Genomic DNA, 25,120 nt, shown 5'->3' on the forward strand with positions numbered 1-25,120 from the left:
ATGGCATTACTATAGAGGGCACGGATTGCATGGAACACTGGGTGTGGTGAAAAAATAATGAATACTGTTATGCCGAAAATAAATTAAAAAAAAAAAAAGAAAGTTGTTACAAAACAATAAAAACTGTAGTTTACCCAGGGGGGAAAAATGGCATTACTAACAAATATTTTAAAATAGTAATTCTTAGTAAAAGATTGATAGTGTTTTCTTGATTCTGTTTATTTCTCCCTTTGTTTACAGTGATTTACCTTCACTACCCTGAGCTTCTGAAGGCCTCAGGGTAAAGACAGAATTAGAGAGGTGACCAGAAGCAAAACCAATTGATAGCAGAGGAAGAGCTAAGCATTGATGACCTTTTCCCTCTCCCCAGCTCCACGTATGGAAAGCCTTGAACTAGTGGAAAGTCGAATGGTCTCTACTAGTAGCTTATAAAAATTATCACCATTGAGTCAATGGCAGTATTTTATAACAATGATAAATCATTATACCTGAATGTAATGTTGACCATAGAGACTACCCAAAAGGTTTGCCAGCTTTCCACAAATTATTATTCTCTGACAAGATAAATTTGATGAAGTGGGTATTTTTTTAAAGAAATGTCTACCTACACAATATTGTCACACAGAAACAAACTTAGTTCCTCTGAAATCTGAAAAAGAGGTATCATTAGCCCCCAAGTATACAATGAGCCCAAGTGATAAAATTGTAAGCTCAACTTACTCAATATAGTGACAAGAGAGCAAGGGCTTCCATCGGTCTCTTCCTTATAAAGAATGGGCTTAATAAAAATTGCCTGCCTCTAAGTTACATGGGTTTCAGTCTAACAACCCATATAAATTTATTTTGCATAAAGTGGGTTTTTATTTTAATATTTTTTCTTTTATAGATTGGATCACTTGAAAATCACTATTTATTCAAACATAAAAACCATCCCCGAAGGTCTCGAAGGAGTGCCCTTCATATTACTAAGAGATTATCTGATGATGATCGTGTAAGTGTTGTGCATTTGTCTTCAAACCAATAACCTGACTTATCTGCCTTATGATTTCCAGCAAGAGCAAAAAGCACTTTGCAAATATGATTATTTTTTATTGTGGTCACAACTATCTGTCTGTAGTATTTCTTGTTATTTCTATAGGATTATAATTGCACATAATAATAACTGGATTGGAGTGGATAGATTGAGTTAAATAAATTTTACATATAATATATATAAAAGTATATGTTTAAAATACTAGCTCACAAATCCAGCTGAAGAGCACAAAAACGAATATTAAAAATTAAATTGCAGCTCTATTAAAAATGCCGATACAATCAACTAACAACCTTTTTTATACGCCTATTATTTATCAGCATTTTAATGTCCAGTGTGAGGATGCCAAAGAAATTTACATGTGAACATTGATTTTAATAAATTTCAACATAACTGAAAACACCTTTTTGCATTTCTGTTTGGTTTAGTTATATGGGGAATTAGTATTTATGATTGAGTTTTAAATCTACATCTTTATGAGCCAAATGTTTCCATAAGTATTGTATTATTTTGAAAGTATAGTAATGTTTGAAAGCATATGATCTCTTTTTATACTTGTTTGTATGCATATTTAATGGTGAGACAAGAGCAGGAAATGTCTTGAATGAATATAGGCAAATAGTGTGAGGACAATTTGAATGTATATCTAGTGTACCTATTAATTTTTGAAGTCTGTTTTCAAGATCAGCAAACATATTAATAGAAATGTTGGCTATATTGGAAGTATTGATATTTGTATACACAATGTTGGCTTTTCTCAAGAATGTGCTATACTGTTTGAAATTTATTGTGGCTGGCCTGTTTTCTGTTATCATGATTTCTGTTGCCTAGGACACTCCAGAGATTATAGAAGCTTTGTGAGAGCTAGAATACATCCTTTCAACTTGCTAGAAAGAAAATCTAAGTGACAGAAAGGTGATAAAACTATAGAAAGTACATGGAATTCATAAACCCTGTGAAATAATTTGTTATTTATATTATTTGTTCTGAAACCGATAGAATTTTAAAGTAAATTGGTAGAATTTTAAAAGCTGAAAGGAAAAATAAAAAGGCAAATTATCAGAGTAGGGAATGACTGGGCCTTGGTTACCAGCAATCACACCTAGGCAAGGAACACTATATTAGGACCATGGACAGCAGAACAACAACTCCGAGGCATCCCTGGCTACCTTTACTCAGGTCAATGATTAGATATGTGAGACCAAATCAGAGGCTCAACATTATTTGAAAAGTTTCTTGTCCAGTGAAATCTTCCTTTTGCCATCCCAAAGCAGATGACTCATTGTATGGGCTGTGAAAACTAGGACAACTTCCAAGGCTCTGGCTAGGCTTAGTCCTTGAGCAAAGCAAGAGAGAGATTTCCTTGTCTGCCTAAATGCATGCCTGACATTAATGCACAAGGAAGTCAAACTGTCCTCCCTTATCATCTTCAGAAGAAAACTGGACAGAGTGGAGAAATACCTGTTATTATTACTAAAAGTATCTCACTAAAGTGAACAAATGACCCAGTTCTATTCTTTAGAGAGTTCTTGGATAGTTGATTTGGGAGCAAATATCTCAAGTGATAATGAAGAAAGACTAAGAATTTAATCCCTAACATAACTTCATAAAAAAAGAGTCCATATAATCTTATGAAAAATTTATTTTAGAAAAATTTATTTTTTCTAAACTTTATTTTTACTCTGTTTTAGAAAACATCCTAGAACCCATAGAAGGTAGCAGTGGGAAGTTGAGCTAGATGATCTTTAATGCTCTTCCCAAATCAAAAGAATTATTTACATTTAAGTGCATACCTATTATATACATAAAAGAAAGATATTCCTAATTTCCTCTATTCTATTTGGTCTGCTCTTAATAGAGATTAATGTGGGATTTGGAGTTAATGACATTAATCATAACACTGTTTCCAACAACTGAATGTTTATCTGATCAGATGGAGGAGTGCCTCTTCTTATATTCCATTTTAAAAAAATTGCTTTTGATTTTCACTTTTTCTTTTCTTTTCTTTTTTTTTTTTTTGATGGGGGATAATATTCTTTCAAAATAGCCTTCTGAAATGCAGCAATAGGCTATCTTTACAAGTATGTTAATGAAATCTCCAACTGTAAGTGACTCTATCAAGGATTAGTACTTGTTCCCTAGCAGCCAGCTTCCAAAGACCAACTCAGAGGACAGGCAGTATATTCCAAGCATTGAGGTACTTTAAGCCAAAACAATTAAGCTTGAACATACATGGTCTTTAAAAATAAATTATAGTGACTAATGTCTAGGGTTTCAAGTCCCTCCCAATATTTATAATAGGTTTGCCATAAATTTTCTAATTGAAAATTCAGGACACTCTTAGTGGATGGTTTTATCCTTTAGTAACAAATTATTTTTTAGTTTTTATTTTTGGATCTGACTCATGAGTATTCTCACATTAACAACATCCCACCAGACACTGGACTGTCATCACATGTACAACAGAGAGAATATGTTTTGGGTAGGAAAGAGTCATGTTGCCCAGTGAAATAAGAGCATAGTGTTGTTTTATAATGAATATAACCACAAGGCAGTCCCTCACCCTCTCAGGGTCTCAAGTATAATAGGATTATGCCATCAATGTGGGAAAGGTAATTTTTGTATTGTCAGATCTCTGCATAATACATGAGACTAAATTAATGGTAAGTGTGCATGGTCAGTAGTACTCATTCATCACCCTGGATCTGTTTCTCATATTAAATACTCTTAAGCAGGAGCTTGAAGCACAGGGGAGTCAGAGTTTTAGACTTACAAAGACACAGCCCCTCTCTTGTCTGGCATAACATTTGCAATTTCTACCTTTTGCATGTAAAGAAAGAGAAATTAAGCTAAAAGAGCACCATAACAGCAGTCTCTGGAATATCCCAGCTTGTTGACTCATTCCATGAAAATGGACAAATTTTCAGTTACAAAACCCTAAGATGGCAAGAAAAAATCAGTCTTATGGTCCATATGCTAATGAAAGGAGACTAAACTTTTACTTCCACTGGAATCATAGTATAAATAATTTGAGGGAATCATCACTTCACTGACTCCTTCTCCTCCCCCTAAAGGTACAGTTTACTGTAATAGAGGAAATGTTTATCTCCCCAGTGGGTAGTCCCTTCTTCTCACTGAGCTGCCAGTTTGATCTGCAGTCAAACGAAGACATTTTTGAACTGCCTCAACTGTGATGGGGAGGGTACTGGAGCTAGTTAGAGGGAAGACGGTTAAACAGAGGTGACTTTCTGACTGCTGATTTTCTTGCTATAAAACTCCTTGTAGGTAATATGGGCTGAACAACAGTATGAAAAAGAGAGAAGTAAACGTTCAGTTTTAAGAGACTCAGCGCTAAATCTCTTCAACGATCCAATGTGGAATCAGCAGTGGTACTTGGTAAGTACTTACAGAAGGACTGAATAGGATCTGGGCTATTATTTTGTTACATCTGCAAAATAGATTTTTTTAAAAAGAGACAATTCGGTAGAAGGCCAATTTACCTGGAGATTAGAGCTGATGGGAACTTCCAAGATCTGGATCTCCTGTTTCACTAGGTGGAAGTGTCTGAAACACAGCTATTAACTGCTATGAGAGGAAGGATTGTGACTTTTCTTTTCTAAAGCTTATCTGGAGCAAAGGCAGAAGAATCATGTCTTGCAAGAGTTCCAAAACAGTAATCATCGCAAAAATCACATTTGGTCAGAGTTACTCTTGAGAACCTTTAAATCATCCAAAGGGCACAGTGAACATGATTCAGTATATACAGCCCTGAGTGGCAATTCTTACATGCCAACAAGTGAGAATTTCTGAACCAAGGAACACAAGGAGAGATAAAAGTCATCTACATGCAGATTTGTAGACTTGCAAACTGCTTTACTTTTAAGATACCAAATCCTCATTGATATGTGGACATTGAGTAGAGAAATTTTTTTAAAAAGATTATTTATTTGAGAGAGAGAGAGACACAGAGAGAGAGAGAGAGAGAGCGCGCACAAGAGGGGAGGAGGGTCAGAGGGATAGAGAGAAGTAGACTCCCTGCTGAGCATGGAGCCTGATGTGGGGCTCTACCCCAGGACCTTGAGATCATGACTTAAGCTGAAGGCAGATGTTTAACCGACTGAGCCACCCAGGTGCCCCTGAGTAGAGAAATTTTAAATGCTCTTTCTTGCCTGCAGAGCCTTGCTCCATGCCTGTCTCCCTTCCATTTTAATATGAAGCTTCTATGTCAGTAATACATGTTGATGGAAGTGGTATTTTTGTTGAGAGTACTATAAAAGATAAATTTTCATGACAACCATGAGCTAAGGCTTAGATATCTTTGTTGCTTAAAGGACGGGAAAAGGGATCAATTCCTCTTGACATTCTCTTAACCTAGGCAATACTCACTCATTGCAGTAGAAGAGACTCATTAACATTTGTGTATTGACTGTATGTCAAATACTCTTCTAAGTGTTTGACATGAATGAACTCATTTAGTCTCACATCATATTGTAGATACAATGATTAGACCCATTTGGTAGATGAAGAGACAGAGACATGGGCAAGTTTAGTAACTTGCCAAAGTCATTTGGTTACCCATGGTAGGGCCATAATTCATGGCTCCAGAGGTCATACTCTTAACCACCACATTGTGTGATTGTTCTTGCAACTGACACAGAAGCCTTCTCTGGCTTTGGCCAGAAATCCATGTGTAGTTCCTACCTCCTAAATCAGTTAGTTTCATGTTGGCCTAGTAAGTTCTTTTAAGAGTTTTCCCCTACTGGGGCACCTTGGCGGCTCAGTCTGTTGAGCACCCAATTTTTGGTTTCAGGTCAGATCAAGATCTTATGAGTTGTAGGATCAGCCCCACATTGGGCTCTGTGTCCAGTCGAGAGCCTGCTTGAAGATTCTCTCCCTCTCTACCTTCCCTCATTTTTATGTGCTCTCTCTCTAAAGTGAATGAAGACATCTTAAAAAAAAAAAAAAAAAAGTTTTCCCCTACTTTTTGAGGAGAATCAGTCAGGGGAAATTCATTCATTGATACTTTAAGCTGTTATTATTAATAAATTTCTTACTGTCCCTTTCACCAGAAACTGGCACTTTTCTCCCTCAAACACTTGGAAATGTGCTCACCTCTCTATTTCCTTGCTGACCAGCTCTTCTCACTTAGAGTCCCACACACTGTAACTGTCAGAAAATTTATCTGAGAAAATTTCAAATCCCGTCTCATAGATACTTACTCTCTTGAATCACTCATACTTGGAAAAAAAAATACATCACTCATACTTGGAAATAGGCAATTAAATTGCAAGTCCTGGTGAAAAGTCATCCTCCTGAGCCTTCCAGGTTCTGCTTTTAGAAAAGTTTTTAAAACATCCATGAATGACTACGGACCAGACAATGTAAAGTAGGCTCAGTGTGGCAAGGGTGGCTCAGGATTTGGGGAGAGATGGGAACATGCAACGCCAAATAAAACTTTGGTAGATAAAAAGCTTGAGCATGTCATTATAAATGAATGAAACTTAGGGATGAACTTCTTAGAAGCTATGTAACTCAGTGAGAAGGGGCACAGAGTGATTCATCCTTTCAAGTGATTTTCCATTGGAACAACTGGGAAGAGAACAGCACTCTGATGAATCACTTGGCTTTACCATCAACTTTGTTTTTTATTTCACCTAATTGCTTTCTTCTAAAAGTAGAGTGACCCTGGGGTGGGGGGTGGCGGGAGATGGGTCTCCAGACTTGAGCTTCGGTTCTTATTTTGCAGCAAGTATATCATGGTTTTACCAATTCTTTGTTTTTCTTTACCAGCAAGATACTAGGATGACTGCAGCCCTGCCCAAACTGGATCTCCATGTGATACCTGTTTGGCAAAAAGGCATCACAGGCAAAGGAGTTGTTATCACAGTCCTGGATGATGGCTTGGAGTGGAATCACACAGACATCTATGAAAATTATGTGAGTCTGGACCCTCCCATGACTACAACTTAGGGAGAGGTCTACAAACACACATAGTTAAGGCTTTCCTTTTCTCAAGTGGAAGACTGCTCTGATGTTGACCTCAGGAATTAGGGCCAAGGTCTTTGCTCTTTCCTGTACCCTCCTGCCAGCAATATGAACTTTTTTGGTATCGTGAGCACTGAAAGAATTCAGTGAAGCCAAGGATTTCACAAAAACATGTGTGTTGAGGAAGTGGGGAGGCACCTATACCACCTACATTATTAAAAGCCATTCAGACTCTACATCACTTGGTATTTGGGGGCATTAAAACAAGCAAATCAAGAATAATGCCTGAGATCATTTTCACAGTCTTCTTCCTCACATCCTTTATAGGTAAATATCTCTGACATTGTGAAATTATGTGAATGAGATTCCTTCCATTCAAATTCAAAATGTACACCATGGGGTGTAAAAATGGCAAGCTGAGAAAAGAAATGTTTATTATGAACAGAAAATAAGTAAATGATAACTGCTTGTCTGTTAAGTACTACATGATATCTTAGGCCTTTAGATCCGTGTTTCATCTTTATGATTGTTCCTCGTCTTTCTCTCATCCTTTCCATTCCTTCAAAATTCCCCAGCTAAAGAGCAAAAGACAAGGGGAGAAAAAGAAGAGATAAAAAGATTAGTAGAAAGTAAGAGTTATTGAAAGATGTGGAAAATGTAGAGAAAAATACTGGTTAACAGAACTCCTATGTGGGAGATGTTTAAGTGTAGCAATCTGTTTGGAAAAGGAGGTGGGGCCTAGAAGCTTGTCTTCTATTTCAAGCACACTCTTTTTAATTAAATTACATGTTTATTTCATGTAACTGGAAAGGCTGAAGGAGATTGCTGCAGACCTGAGCCCCAACCCACAGTCATCTATTTGCACCTATAATCGTTAAGAGAGATGAGTATCCAAGTGTTGCTAACTAGCTCTAGAGCTTAGTTAAATCATCCAACCTCTCTGGGTCTCAGTTTTCTCTTTTAAAAAATGAGGTGGTCGAACTAAGTAAACTGTGATTCCTTCTGGTTCTAATAGCCTATGAACTTCAGAGAATTATATAGGTCTGCTAACGTTCACTGAGAATTGGATGGTTGCTCACTTTTCTGTGTACATCTTTTATGCCTGGCTTATGGGTATAACAATTGATCAACAACTGGGCCAGAAACTGTGAAATGCAGATTTCCAAGCTATCTGCCAGGCTGGAGGGAGTAGAGGCAAAAGGCTTGGGAAGTGCTACTTTTTTTTTTCTTTTTTAAAATGATGCTACAGGGTTATTTCTATTGTCTCTTTAGGATCCAGACGCTAGTTACGATTTTAACGATAATGACCATGATCCATTTCCCCGTTATGATCCCACAAATGAGAACAAGTGAGTAAATGTGGATTTGGGGGGAATATGTACTTTAAAATGCTTTTATCTTATTTGAGAAAATTACACTATAAATATGATCCATATTTCAGCTGAGAAGTTTTCATGCACACCATCCACACCACAATATTTTGTTGCTTTTAAAACAGAAACCAATGTTTCTATTTTTATGTTTCTTTTGGCTTCCAGGACCACATTTCAATTAAACTTTCTTCTTAGGTTATGCAATGCTCCCCTCAAATGGTGCTGATAGTTATAGCTTTAGAAAGAATGTTTGGGTCTTAAAGAGCAAAATCCTACATCCCATCTTCTCCAACATCAATTCCTTTATGAATCCTTTCCTATTAGCAATTCCTCTATGAATCCTTTCCTATTAGCAAACATATTTGATGTTAGTTGTGGAAATAAAAATAGATGACAAAGATAACAAATTCCTATGACTTCTTTTGGTGGCTACAGCCACGCTCACCATTTCCCTCCAAAAAGTATGGCCAGATACCAGACAACAGAGATGTATTCTGAGGCCTGGTCCTCAAATCCAACGCATTTTCTGGGGGCATTGGACAAGTCAGTAGTCTCTCCCCAAATTTTTGCTGGGTACTGTAAAACTAAAGGGAAGAGAAAAAGAATATCTTCTGACTCCTGATTCTTGCTAGTAACCACAAAGTGTTGAGGGAGGCCAAGAGCCGGAGCTGATAAAGCAAGAGGCCAAATAAAGAGCCAGAGGAAAGAGACTTTTTAACCATTTTTTCCTAGCTGCAAAGAAACTTCATCCTTTAGCCACATGGTCTCATGTGAGGAGACTTCTTTTACAATATCTCCCATAACTTCAAGAAGACTTCCATACTTCCTTCTTCATTTTCATTTTCTTCTTCATTTCATTTCTTCTTCTTTCATTTCTTCTTCATTTTCTCCACCCAGACTTGCCCCAGAATTGATCAAAACCAAGGCAAAATTAGAGCTTGCTGTTACAATCGGGATGTAAAGATTCTACATAAAGGGGTTTCATTTTTTCTCTGTATGGCTTTCTCTCTCTTGGACTATTACCCAACTTGGGTCAACTGTATTCTCTCCTGCTTGTTCTTTTTCTCCCTTCTTCCCTCTTCCTTTCTTTCTTATTCTCACTCAGAGTTCCCATGTGGCTGGTGGAGTAATGTTGACCTGAAGTTGTGTCTTTGGATGGTTTCCCCCTCTAGAAGGCCAACAAACACCAGGAAGAGAGTTGAGGCTCATGCCCTTAGCCTCAACTTCTGCATGTATCTTTCCTCCTTGGGGAGAAAGGGAAGCTTGGGGAGGGTTCCAAGATATTGCTTCTTTCTGTACCATTTACTTCTAGGGTTTATTTCTTAAAGGGGTTAACTAGAAACAATACATAGAAGTTAGAATACTCCAGTAAGAGTACAATAAGAACCACCAGGGGGTGCCTTGAAGGAAACTGGGATATCTCAGAACTTATAGCAGGAGCCCCAGACAAATTTTCAGCCATATTTCTAAGTCAATGCAGTGCAGGGGCAGGAGGAATGCGTGCTCTTTTGGAGCATGACATTGTAATGTTAGCCTGGCTAGTAGTCATGGCTTTGCCAATTATCAGTATAGAAGGTGACCTCGAGGAATTCATTGACCTCTCTCCCTGTCTCTATTTTTCATTTGGTCTCCCAAAATGGGTGATAAGGCACTTGCTCTCTACCCTCCTGAACAGAACTTCTAAGGAAATGGGCAATAAGTTCTTAGAAGAAAGGGGCAGTTTATTCTAAGAAGTTAGAATAAAGTAAAAATGACAACTCTCATTCTGTCCCCTTGGTCAAGACCAAAAGAGAAATCTGCTCTCAGCTGGATGGGTGCAGCAGAGGAGACTATTAGCTAAAGCCATTAGCCTTCTTCCTAGGCCGTGTCCTCGAGGTCTGGCCCCAGGATCCAGTGTGGATGATAAATTGTGTGGTGGCTGCATGATAGCCAAATACTTGGTAAAATGATATTCTCAAGAGTTTCTCTACTCACGAGAAGGAGGGGCTCAGATTTCCCTTTTTTGTTCCCCCCCAAAAGGGGAGTCTTATATCCAATATTCATAATACTGGATAGCCAATGCAATAGCCACATTTCCCTCAATTTACAGAGCTCCAAAGCCTTCAGAGAAGTAGCTCATATAATGGTACTTACTTTGTGCCTGAATACACTGAGTTTCCAGAACAAAGCCTGCCATGGACCTCCCACATAGCATCCAGTTAGTGTGACACAGACAAATAGCTAGGAGTATAGGATATACAGCTAGATTTGGGTTAAATATTAGCTCTACCACTTTAAAGTTGGGTGACCTTGAATAAATTATTTAACTGCTTTAGTGCCTCAGTTTTATCATTTATTAAAAAGGGATAATAATAATAGCTACTTTGTTGGGTTATTATGGAGGTTAAATGAGTTTATATATGTAATTAGCTTGTATAGTATCTGGTACATAGAAAAAGTTTTGTTTGCTATGGTGATTATGATGATGACGACCAAGTCTCTTCATTTAGCAGCAAAGACAGACCTCCTTTCACTAAGAAATCAACATGACAAGAATTACACCATCTGAGAGGAGCAGTGACAGAGACAAGTCCATTTTCTGAGCCAATTCAGAATCTGCTCTTTGAAAATTACACAATAAGTAACTATCTCTCAGGGTCCTCTTGACTATCAACCAAAAAGGGAGCATCCCTATCATTTAACAAAAGGTAAAATACAAAATAGAGTTGCCCTTCTAGCATGTGTCAGAAATAAATCCCTTAGGTTTAGAAAATGAATGGCTCCATTTTGTCTTGGGCTTTATAGCAGTTAGAGACCTATTATCTCCCAATTCCAAGGGCATTACCTCTCCAAAGTATCTGTGTTGCTGCTGTTCTTTATTACTATGTAAATGAGATTAATAGAAGCTGCATTTGAATTCTCCTCTGCAAATCAAAAAAGGAATCACTAAATAATAAAATCTCAAAAGTGCAGGTAACTCTTACTATTAAGCTAGCATGAATCTATATTCAGAATTTCAATACCAATTACAGATTATTTTTCTAGTTAAATAACATGGGTGACAAGGGTATTTTAACTAGGATAATAGTAGTCTTTAAACTATCTTGTGGAATAATTTTTTAAAAATCAATTTGTTTAAATGCCAGTTACTACCATTGTTCTAAAATAATAAAGGGTTCTTTTATCTCAGATCCTAAGTTAAGGAAAGAAAAAAAAGCTGTAGGTCTACAAAGAATGACATAGTACCACTTTGATAAAGCCTTCCGTTTTTCTCAAGGTGTGGAGGTGGGAAGTGAGGGTAAGAGGAGGGAAAAGTATCAATCCTTTTTTGTACCGTGATCCTACTGCACCTTTCAAGAACATAATTTTCAGTATGTAAGGAGAGAGAAATCACAGGTGTTGTCACTTTGCATCATTCTTAGGACAGAGGTGCTATCTGTCAACAGTAGGATTCTATTGGCTCAGGCTGGACATTCTGCTATCCTGGCCCTAGGGAAATGGAAATAGAGGTGGTGGTGACTTCTAGAAACACAGTTTCTGGAGGGTGACAACTCAGTTTCTCCTTCTACAAAAGCAAAGAGAGTTAACCCATCAAAGAATAAGGCCCCTTTTATGAGCTCGATGTGCACACAATTCTCAGAGAATGGGTGTGTTGGTCAGGGCATCTTAGGCTGCAAGTGAGAATCCTAATTCAAAGATGAAGTAAGGTTGGGATTAAAAAAAAAAAAATTATCCAAAGAATGGTCTAGCTTCGGGCTTTCCAAGATCCAAGAGCTCAAATAATATGCTAGTAGGACCTTAATCAGTCTGTCTCTTAGCTGCTTGCCTCCAATTAGCTACATTCTTAAAAAGAAAAAAAAAAAAGAATTTTTTCTTTTTTTTTTTTTTGGCCTGGCAGCAAAATCCGCATGGGTCACATGGAACTTAAAGCTATACATTCTAGAGAAAGAATAGAATTCTCTTCCCCAGAATATGCAATAATCCTTGAAAGCTGTCTGGGAAGAGGAGACTCATAACAGAATCACAAGGAGTATGAGAAAGTACTTCCCTGAAGGAGGAAATGCTAGGAGAAAAAAAAAAAAAAAAAGAAGAAGAAGAAGCAGATGTCTGCTACATTAGGAAAGACCTTGAATTAAAAATAATTACATTGTTCTGACTTAGGATTCCTCTCCAGTATTAACATGAAGAAATAGACACATCATTTAGCAAAAGGAGACCAAGAAATCATCTTTAGTACTTTAGGGAAAAAAAAAATGAGAGAGAGAAATGAAACAGAATTATTTTGGGTAGTCAATGTAGAATTTGTATATTCCTGCTGGGCTAAATTAACAGATGTCTAGCGTAGTAGTGCCTAAAACTAGGTGGCTGGCAGTGCTGCCGAGAGCTAACTCTTCCCCTCTTTCCTATGGCGGCTCCTACAAAGCACCAACAGCCTCTACACTGTTCCCAGGGGCTTCCACGGGATGAAGCCATTAAATAAATTCACATTAAAGTTCTCTTGACTTATTGACCCTCTTAAGGTCGGGGGGGGGGGTGGGAAAAGATGATTATCCTCAGATTTTCAGAACCGATGTTTTGATGGTGGACTCTGCTCTGTTTTAGAGATGGACTTTTCCCTCCAGATACTCTGAAACCAGCAATTATCCTCTTTGCCTGGTGGCAAAACCAGTCTTGTTCAGGCTTCTGGCTCCAATCAGAGTTGCAGGACGACCCTGGTTTCCCAATTAGCCGGTAGCATCCTGTTAAAATTTCAAACTCCCCCCGGTACTAGAAAACCCTCAGTTGCTTTAGTTTGGTGGAGGATGTTTAGGGGGCGGGAAGAGGGCTTGAGAGGAGATTTCTGCTCTACTTATCCTACTAGGACTGGTCCAGGATAGCCTACTTCAAGGAAGTCACTAGATAGGGCTTAAGGAACAACTTCACCAAAACGTATGGAGCAGAAGCCATTTCTCTGAAACAGTACACTAGCCACCACTCCATGTTCTCTACATGCAATATGGCATGTGTTGTCACAAACCCCCGAGGACAGGTGACTTACTCAAGGTCACACCACTGGTCAGGGGCAGAAGCTGGAAAGTGAATCAATATTTCAGCTCCAGTTCCTGTAACATCTGATACCTACACTTCATCTAAAACTATCAGACAGGAGACCAGCAACAAGGTTGACAAAAAATTAGTATGGCCACGTACCAGGGACTCATGTGCAAATGACAGTTGCACTCATTCCTGCTTTATAATTCCTATTTTTCATCTTCAGACATGGGACCAGATGTGCAGGAGAAATCGCCATGCAAGCAAATAATCACAAGTGTGGGGTCGGAGTTGCATACAATTCCAAAGTTGGAGGTAAAGCAGAGGGTTGCTCCTACAGTTTTGAAATTTAATTCGAGTCTTGCAACACCTGGTGTAAATGAGGGGGGAAAAGAGGGGTTTTCAACAACCAGAGGGAGAAATGAGTTCCATGTAATATGTGCTGTAGGATTTAAGTGTGATTTGAAAACAAATCAATGGCTCTGGATTCCTAAAAAAAATGATAGCTGAATTTAGCCTATACATCTTCATGGGGAGAAAAATGGAAATGTTGAAAAGCTTTTGAACCAAAGCTAATTTTCTCTGTGTGATAATTTACAAGGGTTTGTTATTGAGTGCTTGCTAAGGGAACAGAAGGAGGAGGTAAATTTAGGCAAAGACTTTCCCTGCCTCTCAATTCTCTCATTCTTCATTTCATAGCAAATAATGGTCTTAAGAAAATAAAAGAATGCATACTGGTTACATGAAGAAGCCAAAGGTTATCTTTGACAGCACAGATTTAAAATCTAGTAATTGCAGTCAGAGTCTTTGTGGAGAAACATATGGTAAATTCCATCGGGGCAATTAAATAGAGGAAATATTTACAAGCCTTAAAAGAAATTATCACAATATTATACACCTGAAACTAATATAACACTCTATGCTAACTAAACTGGAATTAAAATAAAAAACCTTAAAAAAATAGTAAAGGGAAACCAACAAGGGCTAACAAATGAAAACAGACGTAATTATCTTTAGGCCTAAAGGAGCAAGAGGAAAGAGAGGTCAGTAGCAACAGAAGAAAGTTGGGGCCATGGGAAAGAACCACTGGACAGGAGCTATGGCCTTGAGTGCAACAACGGGGCTTCCTCTAAGCGACGAGGATCCCAGGAAATGATTACCTCACTCTCCTCTCATCCCCCACCCTCCTGCTACGGTCTTCAGTTGACTGATGCCCACGGGAAGACAAGAGAACCCACTGACCCAGTCCATCTTCCTGTGAAGATGGGTGGGCAGTGGACCAGCAGGGGCTCACATAGAATATAATCATTGTCTCTCCTCTTTTCACTATCCCTAGCTTGGGCTTTTACAGTTATGCTAGCAACTTTGAGTTTAGTTTGTTTTCCAAACTACAATAAAAGAGATCAATTGTAGAATATGCCAATGATAGTAAAACTCCTTTTAAACTCTGCACAAGTATACACTGGGTTTGGTTATTATTTCCTTTTAAGAGATCAAATAAGCACATCGTAGCACATACAATGACTCTCTCCCTAATACAGCATACTATTACATTTTGTGTCATTCCTGATCTCTCTGATACCAGCATTGTCAAAATGCTGTGTTTTTTCCCTTTTTTTTTTAAAGCACTATGTTAATTTAAAAAAAAATGAAGGCAGAAGCACAAATCAGGTAATCACCTAGAGAAATACTTCACATTTTAAGTTATGATGAACTAGCTATAGTTTGCAAGAGAATCTTCTAATCCCTTCATTTTATAGAGAAGTAATCAGGAACAAAATTCTCAAGGTAACAGCTGGTTTGTGGCAGTGTAGAAGTAAAACACAAGACATCTGATTCCAAGTCCACTGAGATCTTTTTCATTACTTCACCCTTTGATGGTCTAGACCCGAATGCATTTTTTAATAATACGTTTCACTTATTAGGCACCACTGACTCTACAACACATTACACATGGTGTACTCTAAGTTAACAGGCGAGATTTGGTTGTCAAATTTCTGGGATTCAAGTTCGAGCTCCCCAGTTTCAAGCTGGGTGGCCCTGAGCAAGTCATTGTCCCTCTCTGGACTTATAGTCCACCTGTAAAATGGGGGAAATTATGACATCTACCTCAAATCATTGTCCTAATGATAGAGGAATCTGTATGTTTAAGGCCTTAGCATGGTCACTGCATATAGTATATCCTCAATGCATATAAGCTGCTACCATCCCCATAAAGACTGAAGAAACTGAGGCACAAGATGTTAAGTGGCTTGCCCAAGATCACACAGCTTGTAAGTAGAGCTCGGATTTTTTTCTTTTTCCTAAAGTAAATTTTTAACCAGTTTTGTTTCAATCAATATGAGTTTCACTAATTATGTTAATTACATGTTCTTTTACCCATGCTCCATAGTAAATAATAGCATGCAAATATGAGGCTGTGCACTCTACTACATGATCAGTCTGAAGCCAGGAATAACTGGGTAGCTGTCCGTATTTGTCTAAATTGCTTTTGCCTTCCTGGCTCTTGAATACATGAGTCTGATGACAGGTGACAGCCTGTTAGAAAGTACAAAGAGCTACCGCGTCTGCCTTCTCCTAATGAAAAATGATTCCCCCTCAGGAGAAAAATCCACAGCAATGATTTCATCCTTGAGATTATTTAGAAGAAAAGGAAGCATGTTCCTTGAAAATGTGTCTCACAAACACATAAAAGAATGGCCTCTAGGTTATTTTTAATCAGGGCTCAGAAACAAGAGTTCTTTCCCTATTTGCTAGTTTCCTATTGTGGATAGATCTTTTCAACCCACACAGTGTCCCAAACAGAATCCTTCGTGTGGCACAGGCTAGGCAACAGTCTTTCGTGGTATAGTCATGAACAGACAGGTCAAGGGAGGGTTGTTCAATGCCTTTTTTCAAAAGCTGTCTTGTCATTTTCACGCTGTTGGGACAACAAAGGGAGGGGAGACATTTTGTAATCAGTACCAATCATGGTCACTGCTTAGTGCATAGAGTTATCTCTAAAGGGCAGATACCAAAGCTTATGGAGGCAGTGACTTGTATCTTCCTTCTGTGCTCATAGCAGCCCTGATCACAGGCACTTGAGATCCAGTGGTTACTCTGTTTTTTACTCTTTTGAGAGTCTTCTGTAAAATGAATATTAAGAAAAATAAAATTAAGAGCATTACACCATCTACATGTACATGCTGACATCCACTTACGTGTTTTTTGTCTGGTTTACTGTTCAGGCATAAGAATGCTGGATGGCATTGTGACTGATGCTATTGAAGCCAGTTCAATTGGCTTCAATCCCGGACATGTGGATATTTACAGCGCCAGCTGGGGCCCTAATGATGATGGGAAAACTGTGGAGGGGCCTGGCCGACTGGCCCAGAAAGCTTTTGAATATGGTGTCAAGCAGGTAAGGTGCTTAACACAGACCCACCTGAAGTGAAACATGACCATTTGAATAGCAAGGAAAGGGACGAACATTTAGCTTATATGGAAAGAAATGGCTTTGAATTTCTTGTCATTATTTACAATTTGAAATGCATTTAGAGAACCAAATCATTCTTCAGAGGGACAGAAGTTAAGGGTCCAGAGAGTTTTACCCATTTGGGTCTGACATGCAACATAGATTCTTTACTCTTAGAATACTCTTTAAAAACTATTCTGGAAATAAAATTTTAAAAAACTAAAAAAAAAAAAAAAAAAAAGTAAATAAATCAGAAAAAGTTTAATAAAATAAATTTAAAATAAGAAGTACTCTGGATAGGTCCTTTCTCATTTTCCTGCCGCTTTTGGATTTGTACACTAGGGAAACTACCACCCAGACTTCTTTCCAATCTTTCCAATCTTTGGAAATGCATCCTTAAATAAAGCTAGGTGTTAATTCCCATTTTGTACATGCCAGGTGCGGACTTGTGCCTTGGTGGTATTGCCCTGTTTACTCCATTCTTACCAGGATTCTAAGGCTTCATTCTGCACAGGATCAAACAAAAGTAGGAACTTCGGAGAGCACAGACTGAGAAGTCATAGAAAGAGTAGCCTTGACGAGCTACATTCAGCTGAAGAGTCCCTTTTAATGCAGCTGCAAAACAGATCTGAATAATGCCTGATTTTTGTCATTCTATCAGTCAGCCAGAAGATGCAAGCAGCAAGAAAGAGAGGAAGTTCAAAGATTCAAACACGGTGACATAAGCCAAGGGAGGAGTGCAAAATTATGAGCAAGTGCTAAGGGCCAGAGTGCTAAGGGCCTGCACAGTGAGGAAAAGAAAGAAAAACTCTCACTCAGACCCATGTCAGAGAGGGCCCAGAGGAAGGTAGCCTGATAGAGTCCCAGCCTGGAGGCTTCTTATATGCAGCCTCATGGGCTTTCTCACAGGGAGGCTGGAGGACCCGACATTGAAACCGACTCCAAATATCTATCTCGGAGAACCTCTCTTGCATGTATTTGTGGGGGATTTCACTGGGGCGTGCAGCGATCCCAAGAGATGACGGATGTGATCTAGTCTGACTTTTCCTTTAGGGGAGACAAGGAAAGGGCTCCATCTTCGTGTGGGCTTCTGGGAACGGGGGGCGTCAGGGTGATAACTGTGACTGTGACGGCTACACGGACAGCATCTACACCATCTCCATCAGCAGCGCCTCACAGCAAGGCCTGTCCCCCTGGTATGCTGAGAAGTGCTCCTCCACCCTGGCCACCTCGTACAGCAGTGGGGATTACACCGACCAGCGAATCGTACGTTGCTTTTGTCTGACTCCTCTGCTTAGGTAGGAGAGCGTGGCTCGTGTCCCACAAGATCCTTGGGTCGGTACCTTTGGTAAAGTTGATTTGCTTAAGCTTGAGGGGTCAGCTGGAGACTCGCACCATACTCCCCTGAAAGGCTGGTGTATATTGGCAAGTTTTCTCTCTCAAGGATAATGACATCTCTGCCAAGACGATGTTGCCTGCCGTTTTTAAATTTGCCCCTGAGAAACCACTAAGCTGTCATTACATACAGCCAAGAATCCAAATGTCTATTCTGCTTGTGTGATGCCTCCCCGAGAATAGCCTTAAAGAAGATTTCAGGGTTGTAGGGCCTGTCCCACCCTTGGACTTGTTGATCTTTAATAGCAGGGATATGGTCTGTCTTGCTCTTTAGCAGATGATAAAAATACAGAGCACACCCTAGTTCTATCTTCTAATAATGGGTGACCTGCAGGAAAATAACAGTCTCACTTTTCCCCAAGATTAACTTCTTAGCTGCTGAATAAACAGCTCAGGAAGGTTATATACCCAGAGAGCATCTCTAGCTCACACTTGCCTTCTCTTCCATGAGTCAGACTGCCAAGGGCAATTATTGGATTTCCCTTGAAGGGCACATTGATGAAGGGCCATTCATTCAGGGGATCTGAGAATGGAGAAAGGTACTTTTAATTCTAAAATGTCCCAAATTTAACTCCTGATACAGAAAGAACCAACTGGCTAAAGCATGTAGATTGTAATCTCAGTGGAATAATAGGTCATGGTCCAATTAGAGTGTGAGTGAACCCCATAATAGTTAGACGTTGGAATGTGTGTAAATTCCTATGAATGGCATCTCAAAACAAACAAACAAACAAACAAACAAAAACCAACACCTGTCAGTGCTCTTTTTTACAGAGGATCACTATTCTGGAACTCTGTTTCTGTAACTTACTCTAGTTTAGATGGTAAAACCCTAGGCTCAACTTAGAAGCACTGGTCTCCCTCTCATACTCTTATACTCAGTTACTCAAATGATAGATGGTGATGTTCTACCCAGGAACTGTTTACGGCAGGCCTATTTGATAGCCTTTGAAGGAGACATTTGCTCCCCTTGTGCTCAGAGCCCCCTGGCTCTTGTTGTCCCTGGGGGTATCTAGAGTTGATTTTCTGAAAATGGCCTGGTAGGCATTTCAGTCAGCATTTCACAGACTGGCCCTCAGCCGAGCTATCGCGCGTTGAAGCCAGAGGAAGTTTCCATCTTGATAAAGCTCTCTCCTTAGGTAAATCAGCCAGCGCAGAAGACAGCTGGTGGATTCTATTTGAGACGCTGGCAATAACGTAGCCTTTGTCTTACGCAAATCAGGTCCTCAACTCAGTCAGCTCTGGGGGCTTACATGCGTCAGTAGGGAAAAAGGGTGGCCTCGCTTCCGCAACCCTCTAAGGAGCAGTGTCACCATAACTTGCGAAATTCAGCGACTCCAAGTGGGAAGCCAAAGGAGGTGATAATAGAACAAATTATTTTTTTACACCTCCCTCCCACACATCGAAATCTCTAGCTAAAAATGATAACGCGGGAGCCGGGGTGGGTGTCTTGTTAGTAATCCTTTGGCCCGACAACTCGCTCAGCCAGCACTACTGCGGTCCTTAAGGCAGTCTGATTGGAAGTCTTTTTGGTTTCTTGCCTTCGATTTCATCAACCTCTTCATCAAGCTGAAATTAGCTGGGTAATTCCTTATGTGCAGTAATATTGTATAAGAATGCTTTCACAGACAGGATCTCATTTCAGCCTCAGCATCTGAGTCAGGGTATGTCAGCCTCATTCTACAGATGGGGAAACCGAGGGACGTGCCCGTGGGGACACATCTACTGAGTAGCAGTTTTATGGTTTGAAACCAGATCAGAGTCTAACATACTTTTCAGCTGAAAAACCCCATTCTCGCCGAAGTGCAAATATGGACGCTAACGCAGGGCCATCACACTATGTCAACAGTGAGTGCAAACTACACACAGAACACATTTTGTGCAAGTAGTTCAAATGGCCCAAATCAGAGGCTTTCCATCCTTGTGCCGAAGAGGTAGTCAAATGTCAATCTCAAGGCAAAAGGGAATTTTGCATGAGGCAGAATTTCTAAATATGCCAGACTAGACACAATGGACCTGCTGATTAATGGGCCAGCATGATTCACAGCGATTTTGAAACTGTCCCTTCTTCGCAGACAGCAATTCGTTTGGGAATCTCAGAAGAGAAAATATTCATAGTGGGAGTACTTCATCCCCAGAAAAGGCAGCCTGATGCCAGAATTATAGACAAGTTGCATATAGAGGAGAGGGAACTAAAATATCAGCAGATGGCAAACATCCGCCTGTGGTTTAGAGGAGGAAGTAGGGAAGACAATCAGCTGAGTTTCCTGATCGTAGCAGATGCGGCCATAGGTAGGGTTAACCCCCAGGGACAGGGTACATTCCTCATGTGTTCTCCTGCATTTCTTTCCCTCCGGATGCTACCTAGACAAGTGCTGATCTGCACAATGACTGCACAGAGACCCACACGGGCACCTCGGCCTCGGCACCCCTGGCTGCTGGCATCTTCGCTCTGGCTCTGGAAGCAAAGTAAGGCCCAGGAAACTTGTAATCACCTTTGCTGCCTTTCCTTCTTCTTATTAACAGCGTATCTTGTTTGCTGAATTATGCTTACAATAGAAAACTTAGGACACTATAAAAAATAATCATAAAAACAAGTTCTCTTCCTGTTAAAATCTCAATGTAGATTTAACACACATACCTTACAAAGTAGGGACCTCAGCATACACATTATTTTGTCATTTTTAAATATCTATCCTATAATCTTTTAAGAGCATGCTCTCATGGCTAAATCAGTGTGTCTTGACCTTTACAAATTCACGCTTTCCTCCCAATTTCCCTCCCACACAGCTGCAAGGCCTTTTCAGTTCTGTTTCTTCCCACCAGGGAAGACTTTGTGCAGATAACTTCCTGTGGGTAGTATTGGGAACAAAAAGCTTATAGAACTCCTTTCTTTTCTTTTCTTTTTTTTTCCAGATTATATAAACTCAGTCCTAGAGCTGATCTAACATATCAGAGGACAGGAAAATTAAAAACAGAATTTTTATCTTTTTGTAGTATCCCATTATATAAATGCAAATTATATTAAGGTCTTCAAATCATGATTAGATGCCCACTCTTATCCATAAACATTGGTTGTCATCTCTGATAATTTCCTCAGACAAACACACCTGAATAGAATTTCTGGTTCAAAGGGTGTACATGTTTGTTTGTTTTTTTTAAAGATTTTATTATTTGACAGACAGATCACAAGTAGGCAGAGAGAGGGAAGCTGCTCCCTGCTGAGTAGAGAGCCCAATCCCAGAGGCTTTAATCCACTGAGCCACCCAGGAGCCCCAAAGGATATACATCTTTTAATGATTTTGGTACTCATTGACAAGTCACTGTTTAGAAAGATTGTATCATTTTCTTTTCCCAACAGCGTATATGTGAAAGCACAAGTTTCCTTACCAGAGTTATTTTTGTCATCTTTTAAATGTTTGCTATTGATAGGGGAAATGGTATCTCAGCTTTATATGCCTTCATTTCATTAGCAATGAAGCTCAGTATCTTTTATTCTTTGGTCATTTATCATCTGTGATTGCTCGTTTATGACCTTGATTTTTTTTTTTTTTAATAGCCTTAGTTTGGAGAAGCTACTAATGCTTGTTTAGTTTGACATTTAACTTTTTTTTTTAATTTATTTTTAATTTATTTTCAGCATAACAGTATTCATTATTTTTGCACCACACCCAGTGCTCCATGCAATCCGTGCCCTCTCTAATACCCACCACCTGGTACCCAACATCCCACCGCCCCCCCCGCCACTTCAAACCCCTCAGATTGTTTTTCAGGGTCCATAGTCTCTCATGGTTCACCTCCCCTTCCAATTTACCCCAACTCCCTTCTCCTCTCTAACTCCCCATGTCCTCCATGCTATTTGTTATGCTCCACAAATAAGTGAAACCATATGATAATTGACTCTCTCTGCTTGACTTATTTCACTCAGCATAATCTCTTCCAGTCCCGTCCATGTTGCTACAAAAGTTGGGTATTCATCCTTTCTGATGGAGGCATAATACTCCATAGTGTATATGGACCACATCTTCCTTATCCATTCGTCCGTTGAAGGGCATCTTGGTTCTTTCCACAGTTTGGCGACCGTGGCCATTGCTGCTATAAACATTGGGGTACAGATGGCCCTTCTTTTCACGACTCTGTATCTTTGGGGTAAATACCCAGGAGTGCAATGGCAGGGTCATAGGGAAGTTCTATTTTTAATTTCTTGAGGAATCTCCACACTGTTCTCCAAAGAGGCTGCACCAACCTGCATTCCCACCAACAGTGTAAGAGGGTTCCCCTTTCTCCACATCCCCTCCAACACATGTTGTTTCCTGTCTTGTTAATTTTGGCCATTCTAACTGGTGTAAGGTGATATCTCAATGCGGTTTTAATTTGAATCTCCCACATTTAACTTTTAATTTTATTTATGTCTAATTTTTATTGCAATGAAGTTAGTATATATACAGTTATATCTGTCCATACTTTTAGATGTTTTCCTTTGCTTTCATGCTTAGGAAAATATTTATAATCTCAAATTTGATAAACATTTATTTATATGTCTTTTATTATGCTTCCTTTACCATATTTAAGTTTAAATTCCCCTGGAATTTTAGTGTATGATGTTAAAAAGGGATTTAACAGTATGTTTAACAGTATTTTGTTCCTCATATTGGTTACCCAATAGTCCATTTATTGAAAAAAATCTAACTGCTGCACACTGTGTATCCACAGCTTTCTATTTGTCCTTGTTTTTGCTTTCTGGTGGTAAGAACACTTTAAACGTCAAGTCAGGCGTTATGTTTACATGATAGAGGAAGTGGTCAAATTTGTAAGTTACTGTTATCCTTCTTAATAAGAAGGTTATCCTGCAAGAATATCTATATTCTTTAGAGAGAGAACAAAACATTCTTTCTCCTCCTGTCATATTCAGTAGATGAGGTTCATAAGAACAGAAAAGTAGAACACCTTAGCCTCTGCCACAGGTGGAAAAACCCTGAAGTTGCTAACTCTTCGCTCAGGAGAGTCCAACATAGATCTAAGAGCCCTGGGGCCACCTGTGGAGTTGTAGTTTGTCCTGCTGTCTCAGCTAGGAGATGGCCACAATGGCTAAGAAAGACAGACCGAGCAAGGTTTGTACCAAGAATTTACCTCTTTGGAGGGGCTGGGAAGATGTCTGGTAAGAGAAGAGCAAATCCAGTGACGCAGTCAGAAACAGGGACATTGGCAGCTCTGGCCCATCAGTAGAGATGTGTTCAAAACGTGAGTTCATTTGTAACAGGAAGGGAATGGACAGGGGCAGAGTTTATGAACACAAGGGAAGATGGCTTCAGCAGATCCTTGAATTTGGATTCAAGGAAAAATAACCTAAGCACTCAAAACTGTGAGGAACAAATGACTTCAAGTTCTAGGCATATCACTAGCTATGGGACCTTAGGCAAATTAATCTCCAGCTGAGGGCTTAATTTACCATCTAGAAAATGGAGGGGTCAGAGCAAACCACTTTTTTCAAACCTCGTTGCTTTATAAGATTCTCTGATGTGAAATTGAAGATATCAGTGAATAAAGGTCATCCAACATGAATTGTTGAGTTTGGTGGAGAAAAGTCCCGAGTAGAAGAAAATAAGTTTCACTGATGGCAAGCAGTTTCATGTAGGTGGTTAAACAGTCTTATAATATTTATGATTTGAGGATATAAGCTGTTACTTCCAGGGAGCTGTTAAAAAAAAAAAATCCTTAAAATTTTAAGTCTACTCTACCCAACACTTATCAGACGCATGTAAATATAAGTAGCCAGGCCTAAGCGATCCTTGTCTAGTGACCAGAATAATAGAAACACCCATCTCATGAACAGATGGAATATTAATTTCGTATAAGAACTGAAAATTTGGGGGCACCTGGGTGGCTCAGTGGGTTAAAGCCCCTGCCTTCAGCTCAGGTCATGATCCCAGGGTCCTGGGATTGAGCCCCGCATCGGGCTCTGCTCAGCAGGGAGCCTGCTTCCCTCCCTCTCTCTCTCTCTGCCTGCCTCTGCCTACTTGTGATCTCTGTCAAATAAATAAACAAAATCTTAAAAAAAAAAAGAATTGAAAATTTAAAATTTTAACCTCTGATTTCTAAAATTTCAAACATTTTTCTGTGCAGGGAGAAAATGAGCTAAGAATGATCTAGCCTCATTAACCCGGTTAATTTTTAATAGGTCGTTTTTAAAGCAGGAGCTTCATGGATTGCCCTGAAATAACATGGATGATTTTCCAGCGGTTCATGAGCTTCTTTGAAACCAGACGCAGAAATGCTTGTGTGCATGACATTTTTCTGAAGGAACGGTCTATAGGGCCTATCGGATTCTCACACTGTTTAAATTTAAGAGAGATTAAGAATCTGTGATCTCCGGTACATATGATAAGAATTAATTCCTTTCTTTTTGATTTGAGCATCAGTAAGATAGATACAATCTAGCTTACATTTCATATACTTCATGCCAAAGCACAGAGAAATTCTTGAAGTGTCTGTTCTCAAATAGAGGGTTTTCTGAACACTATTCAATTGTTTATACGGGAGATGACTATTCCAGAAACTCTCAAAGCCACTTTTTCCAAAAGTGCCCCTAGATAATGAAGACTGGGAGAAATCATTTAACCAGGTGCTGCTCAAGGAACAACTATGGAGACTGAAGAACAATGGTGGGCTAAATTCATCAAGAATAACAATGTTCAGGATTTGTCAGGTTCTTCCTATGGGCTGGACACTGTGCTAACCTCTTTGTGTACAACACTAATTCAAATCCTTACAACAGCCCTGTGAAAAGGACATTATTATTATTATTTTTTTTTTATTAACATATAATGTGTTATTAGCCCCAGGGGTACAAGTCTGTGAATCGCCAGGTTT

The 25,120-nt window shown here is 39.3% G+C and overlaps 1 protein-coding gene across 1 annotated transcript in view; it reads left to right on the forward strand.

The window, feature by feature from the left end:
* Positions 1–25,120, forward strand: part of PCSK1 (proprotein convertase subtilisin/kexin type 1) — a 44,472-nt gene that overhangs the window by 3,938 nt on the left and 15,414 nt on the right. The window contains exons 3-10 of the mRNA XM_032335704.1: positions 887–991; positions 4,319–4,429; positions 6,824–6,970; positions 8,291–8,367; positions 13,628–13,716; positions 16,629–16,801; positions 17,909–18,121; positions 20,619–20,719. Coding sequence (XP_032191595.1) covers positions 887–991; positions 4,319–4,429; positions 6,824–6,970; positions 8,291–8,367; positions 13,628–13,716; positions 16,629–16,801; positions 17,909–18,121; positions 20,619–20,719 — 1,016 coding nt within the window. The remainder of the gene's footprint in view (positions 1–886; positions 992–4,318; positions 4,430–6,823; positions 6,971–8,290; positions 8,368–13,627; positions 13,717–16,628; positions 16,802–17,908; positions 18,122–20,618; positions 20,720–25,120) is intronic.

Source organism: Mustela erminea, chromosome 3 (assembly GCF_009829155.1).
Source record: "Mustela erminea isolate mMusErm1 chromosome 3, mMusErm1.Pri, whole genome shotgun sequence".
In the NCBI taxonomy this organism is placed as follows: Eukaryota; Metazoa; Chordata; class Mammalia; order Carnivora; family Mustelidae; genus Mustela; species Mustela erminea.